The sequence below is a fragment of the Otolemur garnettii genome, unplaced genomic scaffold, assembly GCF_000181295.1.
Source record: "Otolemur garnettii isolate 467f Iridium unplaced genomic scaffold, OtoGar3 scaffold00153, whole genome shotgun sequence".
Lineage (NCBI taxonomy): Eukaryota > Metazoa > Chordata > Mammalia > Primates > Galagidae > Otolemur > Otolemur garnettii.
In genome coordinates, this window is record NW_003852548.1 from 2,683,016 (window position 1) to 2,690,956 (window position 7,941).

Sequence of the window (7,941 nt, forward strand, 5' to 3'; positions counted from 1 at the left end):
TGGCAGGTACCTGTAGTCCCAGCTACTTGGGAGGCTGAGGCAAGAGAATTGCTTAAGCCTAAGAGTTTGAGGTTGCTGTGAGCTGTGACACCATGGTACTCTACCAAGGGCGACATAGCAAGACTCTGCCTCAAAAAAAAAACAAAAAACAAACAAACAAAAAAAACAGAGGGAGCTGCCACACCATAGCCAGGTACCATGTATATTTCAGCAATGAACTGTGTGAATATTCAGAACAAATGAGATAAAGAACACAAATATACAAAGAGCTCCATATCAGGTCAGGTAGGCTTTACCACCAAACTAATTAAGGGGGAAAAATGGGGGAGAGAGGTTTGAAATCATGGCTAAGAGATGAAGGCCTGTGATTAAATCTGGAGCTATTATTCCTATCTCAAACATCAGTCCTATGAAGACAAGATGCATATCTGCACTATTAACATGTCCACCTCCACAGCCTACGGCCTGAGGCAGTGTTCACTCCTACACTGTTTATGGGTCCACTAAGAAAAGCACCGGAGGGTTCCTAAACTGCTGCTGCCTTCCAGAGACCCAGAGTTAACAAGTGGGTAAGGTAAGTAAGAATGTTTTCTTCAATGCAAAAACCTAGAAAAGAAGTGCATAATTCTCATAATTCATCTCTATCCTTTACACATGCAAGGCCTTTACAAACAATTGCACAACATTTCAATTAGAAGGCCTCTGGGGGAGATGTTTAAATTAACAGATAAACCCAACTCCTAATTTACAGGAAATGTATAGGACAGCAGAATGTTAAATGATACTACAAGGAGGCAGTCAGCAAAATCCAGACTATGTAAAGTCTACAAGACAAATGACTTGCTTCAACAATTAATTGCTTCAACAATCACTCTGGCTCAGGCTAGTCTAGAACCTGTGAGCTCAGGCAATCCGCCTGCCTCGGCCTCCCTAGGATTACAGGTGTGAGCCACTGTGTCTGGCCCCTATGGACACATTTTTAAAAACTATGACAGTTAAGAAATCAGTATAAATTTGGGCACTAGATATTTAATTATTATTATTTTTTGAATTATTGTTAATTTCTTGATGTATGATTCTTAAGTATTGTACTTATTTTTCAAAAATATGTACCAAGACATTTACTCAAGACAATATGGGGGAGGGAACAGCTCAGTGGTTCACACCTATAATCCTAATACTTTGGGAGGCTGAGGCAGGAAGACTGCTTTAGCTCAAGAGTTTGAGACCAGCCTCAGTGAGAGCAAGACCCCACGTCTCTACAAAAAAATAGAAAAATTAGCCAGGCATGGTGCACAAGCCTATAGTCCCAGCTACTCAAGAGGCTGAAGCAGGAGGATCGATCATCTGGCCCCAGGAGTTTGAGGCTGCAGTTAGCTATGATGATAGGGGACTTACTTCAAAACAGTAATTACTTCATGTGTGTTTGCTTCACACGGTGGGGTAGGTCTGTAGGTAGACATATAGATTGAGTGGATAATCATTGATGCTGTTTAATGGCAAAGTGGCCATGAATTGTTAATTGCTACCTCTAGGGGATGGGTACATGGATATTCTACTATTTTATTATTCTTTCCTATTTTTGTATATGTTTAAAAGTCTCCCTAATAAAAAGTTAAACATAAATAAATAAGTCAGTACATAAATGTCTCATACTACTTTATGGGCATAGACAGCTTCTAGTGTTAGGGTTATAAAAGTATAGATGCAGCTGTTCCAAGCTGGAAAAGGTCAGCTGCACTTACATACTTCCCAGGCAGGATCACAGACACAGAGACGCTCTCCCGGCAGCAGATCCTCCATGTGGAAAGAGAGAGAGAAACAGACAGACAGACAGAGACACGCACACACACACACACACTCACAGCAGATCCTCCACATGGAGAGAGAGAAACAGACAGACAGACGGACACACACACACACACACACACAGAGTCTCCCCACCAGCGCCAGTGTATCCCCCTCCCAGTCTCATACCTCTCTTCTGTGCAAACAGCAAGAGTAGGCAGGTGAGACCTTTGAGCACTTCAGCCATGACAACAGCGGTGGTGGCAAAGAAACGGTCCCCAGGCAGCGTGCGGGCATAGCGGATGCTGAGGATGAGAGAGGCATTCTGGACCACCAGCACAGCTAGGGATATGTACTTGAGGCGCCGGTGAGCTGTGGAGAACAGGCAGGACAAGGGGCAACGAGGAGGTCAGAAGCTGCTGGGGCACAGCCACACAACCACCCAACCGCTCTCCTCTCTCAACCAGGATTCTCCTAGCCACTGCCACTTCCTTCCTCTGTTTGCCTGCCCTGACTAAGAGTCTGATCTACACCTGTTCCCACTGGCTCAGTCACAAGCAGGAAGAGCCAGAAAGGGAGAAGTGGGCTCCACCCTGACCATCCCATACCTGGAATTCTTGCCACAGTGTCAGGAAATGGCTAGGGCAGGCCCTGGACACGCATCTGGGCTGCCTCTCTTCCTCCCCTGACTGAGAAGCAACTCTTTCCCAGGCAGAATACCACAACTACATTCCTGAAATTTACTGAGTGCTTACTGTGTGCCTATCACTGGGCTAAGTGATTTATATGAATTACCTCAACAGACTCCTCATACCACTCTGATCTCCAAAAGAACTATGAAGGGTGGCACCTGTGGCTCACTGAGGTTGGTGGGTTTGAACCTGGCCCTAGTCAAACTGCAACAACAAAAATAGCCAGACATTGTGGCGGGCACCTGTAGTCCCTGCTACTCGAGAGGCTGAGATAAGAGAATTGCCTAAGCCCAGGAGTGGGAGGTTGCCATGAGCTGTGTGATGCCATGGCACTCTACTTAGGGCAATAAAGTGAGACTCTGTTTCTACAAAAAAAAAAAAAAAGAACTATGAAGATTCACATTTTATGGATGAACAAATTGAGGATTTATATGAAACGATGTTCCTATTTAATGAGGGACTGTCCCATGTAAAGACTAACACACCAATACAAGGAATCAGACCACTGTACAGGTATGTCCATTCCCTAAGGAATGGTTTTGCTCCCATCCAAGAAGTGATTCCATTTCCTCACACTCAGAATGGTCTATATCCCATATGGAATGATCCTTCCCACACTAATAATGGTCTTTCAACCCCTATTTCCCATGACAACTGATTGACCTGGAATGGTCTGACAAATATAAGAAATTATTCCCCCATCGCTCAAGGGATTAAACCATATAATGAATGGTCACCCTACCAAGAATGGTCTATATCCCTCTGCAATAAAGGAAATATTTCCCTGTACTCCACGTGGTCTGTCCTCCCATCAATGCACAACCCCCTCCCCAGCCAAAGAATTATTCTTTGTTCTACCACACTCACAATGAACTCTCTGCTATAAGGAAGGACCTGGCACCATCAGAACATTCTTTCTTCACCAGGTAAGGACCAGTCCTCCCACCCCAACATACAATGAACTCTGTCTCCATTAAGAAGGGACCTAAAGGACACCCTCACCCTCAAACTCAAAATGGACCCTTTCTAGTCATAAGGAAGGACCCGCCCAAACCTTACTCACTCACAATAGTCCCCATCCCTTTATAAGGAAGGAACCGTCACCCTCAGAATAGTCTCTTCCTTCTATAAGGAAGAATTCCCACACCCTCAAAATGGTCTCTCCCTTCAATAAAGGACCTCACCTACTCAGAACGATCTCGGTGGTCTTAGCTTCCCCCAAAGGAAATATCTTCCATACTGACAATGGTCTCTCCTTTCCATATGCGGAAGGACCTCCCTCCCAATCGCCCTCAGAAAGATCTCTTCCCCGCCCAACACACTCAACATGGCTCATTCTGTCCTCCCTTCCCCTACACACACACACACACACACACACACACACGCGCGTCGGTTCACACGGGATGCTTCCTCTCACTTCAGTGAGGAACGTTCCCGGTCTCCAGCGATCCCAACCTCCGCCCCGCTGCTGACTGTTCGACCACTGGCTGTCTCACCCGCACTTGCAGTCCCAGGCTCCAATGCCCCCGCAGAGACCGCCCCTGACCCGGGCGCCGCGGTGGAGCCTCCAGCCCCAACCGCTGCCATGTTGGCATCTACCCGGCCCGTCCCCTCGGCAACAGCAGGGCACTTCCGTGTCCGTCATTTCCGCTTCCGGGCCTCGGGGTGGGGTGTGAACCCGGTTGGCCAGGTTGTTGTAGTTCCTTGTCGGCTTCTAAAAGCTGAGTCTCAATCAGTTGCCTCGGGATTCCCAAATTCCGTTGGACCGGGAAACCTGGAACATGGCGTCTTTACAGAGCACTCATTGGTCTGTTCCTGCTCCTGGACCCGCCCTCGCACTGCCGTCCTGATTCCCGCTTTCCCATCTCCTGACCTCGCTGGTTCAGCTACTCCTTTTCTGTCTCGGCGCTCTATTGACACCCTTAAGACGGCATGGCCTTTTCCGCATCAGAAAACTAAGGCTTTCCTAGTTCCTCTTTCCCCTATCCCAGCGAGGCCCTGCCCCCTGGAGAGCCTATGGCCATCTCCGAAGGGACAAGAAACCTCGAGATTGGGGCAGATGAGGGAGTAGTGGGTGAAGCAGCAGGTGAATAGAGGCTAGGATCAGGCAAATAAGCTAGCAGACAAAAGCAGCTAGGTGAGGATATACAAGTGAAGAGTCAAAGGAAAGCTGAGACAAGAGAAGGGAGGTCAAGTGAGCCACCACTATGAATGAAAAACGAATGAGGTAGGTGATAAACTTATAGGTTAACTAGTATTTGAAAACGGGGGCAAAATGGGGACTTCGGAGGTCAGGACGCGTAAAACCAAGACACACTAGGGTAAAATAGTTTAAGGTTGAAAACACGCTACATGTAAGGGGGAGAAGAGGGTCAAAATTAGGGCAAAAATAGGAGACTACACCCTGAATATTAGAAAAGAACGAAGATTGCAGTCAGCTCTCAGCCCCTGGGCTCTGAAAGGAAATTTCTCCTCCAATGGGATTTCTTCCTTACCCTGAGGTTGGGCAGTTCCCCCCCCCAGCTATCTTTGATTGCTGATGCTTTAATGTCTACAATACCACCTTTTACAGTTACTGGGTGTTATAGGAAGACCTGGGAGAGAAATCAAGTTTTTGTGGTCCAACTTCAAAGAACCCATCAATGCTCTTTAGGATGGCCCAAGGGCAAAGGAGAGGTGCAATATCCTTCCTGGCTTAACATATGGTAGACAATCCACAAATGCCTCCCATCTACAAATGGCCAGTCACTTCTGATTCTATTACTTTTATTAAATAGTGGGTTTCCACACATGGCTTTTTAAATAATCCAGGCAGGGGGAGAAGGGAGAAGAGGGCACACTTGTAGATTACCTCCTCCTAATATGTAAGTATTTATACTTTAGCAGTTGGACAATACTGGCTCAGGAGGAGGCAGCAAGAATCCACAAGTTGGGGAGGGGCCCCAGGAGAACACACAGTAAGACTTTTCCCCTAGCCCATCCCCCCAAAACCCATCCATCCCATCCTAGTCTCTGGTGGTGTCCGGTGGTGTCCATCTCCCATTCCTTCCCAAATCAAGGAAGGTTCTTCTCACCAGAATAAGAGCACTTGGGATAACAGAGTAGGATCCCCTCACCAAAAAAGAGCCCTGGGATGACAACAGGGCATTACCTCCCCCAGAATAAGCAATCCTGGGCTGAGGTAGGCAAACAGCTTGACCCAAGATGGGACCCTAGGCTAGGGGAAATGGTCCCATTGCTAAAATAACTACTAGGGTATTTAAAGGAAAGCACCCTTGCCCAAATAAGAGCGTGTGAACTAAGTTTGTGTGGTGATAATAGGAGGTGCTAGTGTAGGGGTAACAAGTCATCAGAATAAGAGTCCCACGGCTCAGAATGGAACTAACTTTGCCCAAATAAACATCCTTAGCAAAATGAGAAACAAAGAAGTCCTCCCTCAGTCTAGAATAAGGAATCACTGGTTCTAGGAGGAAGGGGCCTTCACAGAATTGGGATGGGGACTGGGCAGACTTGGCTTATATTATCTTCTGACCCCTGATCCCCAATCCCTGACCTCAGTAATACTGGAAATGACCTGTAAAACCAAGTCAACAAATGTCCATCTATCCCTGTAGCGTGGCCATGGGACGGCTATTCTGACCAGTGGGGTCTTGGCCAGGCCTAGGGTAGCAGAGACCAGGTCAAAGGGGTGGGGCTTCCCTTGGTAGGATTGAGGGGTGCTTCCTCAGCTGGTGTTTGCATCCAGGGGTCCAGCAGGATCTCTTCCAGTGAAGGCCTGGAAGAGGGTTTGGGGGCCAGGCACCGGCGGATTAGGGCACAGCAGTCTGTGGGTCAAGAAGCATAGGGAAGATTAGCTGTTAGTAGGGGATCCCTGGGAGGGATGGAATCTTCTGGGCTGGGTGTCAGTGAGGGTCTCACCTGGGGAAACATGGGCAGGGAAGTGAAGCTCAGCATCCAGAATCTCCTGGTCCCTCTCGAAGGGAATGTCCCCACACACCATGTCATAGAGGAGGATACCCAGTGACCATACAGTAGCTGGGAGTGCATGGTACTGGTGTCGAGAGATCCATTCTGGAGGGCTGTACACCCTTGTCCCTGCACAGAAAGCCAGGGGTTACACACACCACTCTGATGATACCCTTTTCCTACCCCACGCTCCCCACAAAGTAAGGTCCTTTCAGTATAGTTAAGGGCACTCACTGTAAGAGAAGGGTACCCTAACTAGAATAGTAGTTATTAATTTTATTTGACATTAATTTTGATGCTCTTGGTAGAGTGTTAATGGCATCATAGCTCACAGCAACCTCAGTCTCTTGGGCTCAAGAGATCCTCTTGCCTCAGCCTCCCAAGTAGCTGGGACTTACAGGTGCCCGCCACAACACCAGGCTATTTTTGAGAGGGGCAGGTCTAGCTCTTGCTCAGGCTGGTTTCACACTCCTGAGCTCAGGTGATCCACCTGCCTCAGCCTCTCAAAGTGCTAGGATTACAGGTGTGAGCCACTGTGCCCAATCTAGTTTTTCTCTATTTTTTAGTAAAGACGGGGTCTGGCTCTTGCTTAGGCTGGTCTTGAAATCCTAAACTGAAGAGTGCTAGGATTACAACAGTCGTGAGCCACAGTGCCTGGCTGAATAATAGCTTTTAAAATATAATGTCCAGGTCACACCAGCAGAAAAAGAGAAGCAATAGTAACAGCAGAATCCTCACATCAGAATAAAAGGACTTAACAATTAGGACAGGCCTACCAAAATATAACAGCAAAACAAGGTTAGTGTGCTGTCAGATGAACTCTATCAGAGGGCAAGGCCAAGAATCCTATATTATATATCAATACAGACACCTTATCACCAAGTCAAAAGGCAACCCCCACGAGATTTAGGGAAACCTTACCATCAAAGTCAGTATAAGGTTCATCATGAAGTAGGGCACCGGAACCAAAGTCAAGGAGTTTGACACAGCCACGGCGGAGGTCTATCAGAATGTTCTCATCCTTGATGTCACGATGGACAACTCCACGGGCATGGCAGTGTTGAACAGCTGCCACTACCTGGCCAAAGAAGCAGCGGCTTCGGCCTTCACCCAGTGGGCCTTTCTCTGTGATGTAGTCAAAGAGATCCTGGGCAGGCAAAGGCCGCTCAAGGACCAGCATGAAGCCCTCTTGTGTCTCAAACCAGTCAAGCAGGCGGATCACACCAGGGTGCCCCCCGCCTTCACCCACCTTCCATAGCAGCGCTACTTCGAGTGGGCAACTCACTGAGTCTGACTGGAAGTGGGGTGAGAAGCAGGGAAAAAAAAAAAAGAGAAGGTAGATGTCAGGCCAACAGCTGAGGCTGACCTCTCACCTGTTTATCTTAAGGGCTCAAACAGCAATTTATAGGGTGATTTGAATCAAGAGCCTACACACATCTGGCATGTAGTTGGGGATCAATCAATATTTGAATACATGAAAAGGAGTTTTTTTTTT

The 7,941-nt window shown here is 47.5% G+C and overlaps 2 protein-coding genes across 3 annotated transcripts in view; both read right to left on the bottom strand.

The window, feature by feature from the left end:
- The window catches only part of SLC35A2 (solute carrier family 35 member A2), a 9,419-nt gene extending 5,280 nt beyond the window's left edge, over positions 1 to 4,139 (bottom strand). For both annotated transcript variants that reach the window (XM_012811311.2, XM_003799653.2), the window contains exons 1-2: positions 3,977 to 4,139; positions 1,978 to 2,160 (exon numbers count right to left, since the gene is read on the bottom strand). In XM_012811311.2, coding sequence (XP_012666765.1) covers positions 1,978 to 2,160; positions 3,977 to 4,067 — 274 coding nt within the window. In that variant the 5' untranslated portion in view covers positions 4,068 to 4,139. The remainder of the gene's footprint in view (positions 1 to 1,977; positions 2,161 to 3,976) is intronic.
- Positions 4,140 to 5,229: 1,090 nt separating this feature from the next.
- Positions 5,230 to 7,941, bottom strand: part of PIM2 (Pim-2 proto-oncogene, serine/threonine kinase) — a 6,268-nt gene continuing 3,556 nt past the window's right edge. Inside the window, exons 4-6 of the mRNA XM_012811315.2 lie at positions 7,368 to 7,740; positions 6,399 to 6,575; positions 5,230 to 6,304 (exon numbers count right to left, since the gene is read on the bottom strand). Coding sequence (XP_012666769.2) covers positions 6,141 to 6,304; positions 6,399 to 6,575; positions 7,368 to 7,740 — 714 coding nt within the window. The 3' untranslated portion in view covers positions 5,230 to 6,140. The remainder of the gene's footprint in view (positions 6,305 to 6,398; positions 6,576 to 7,367; positions 7,741 to 7,941) is intronic.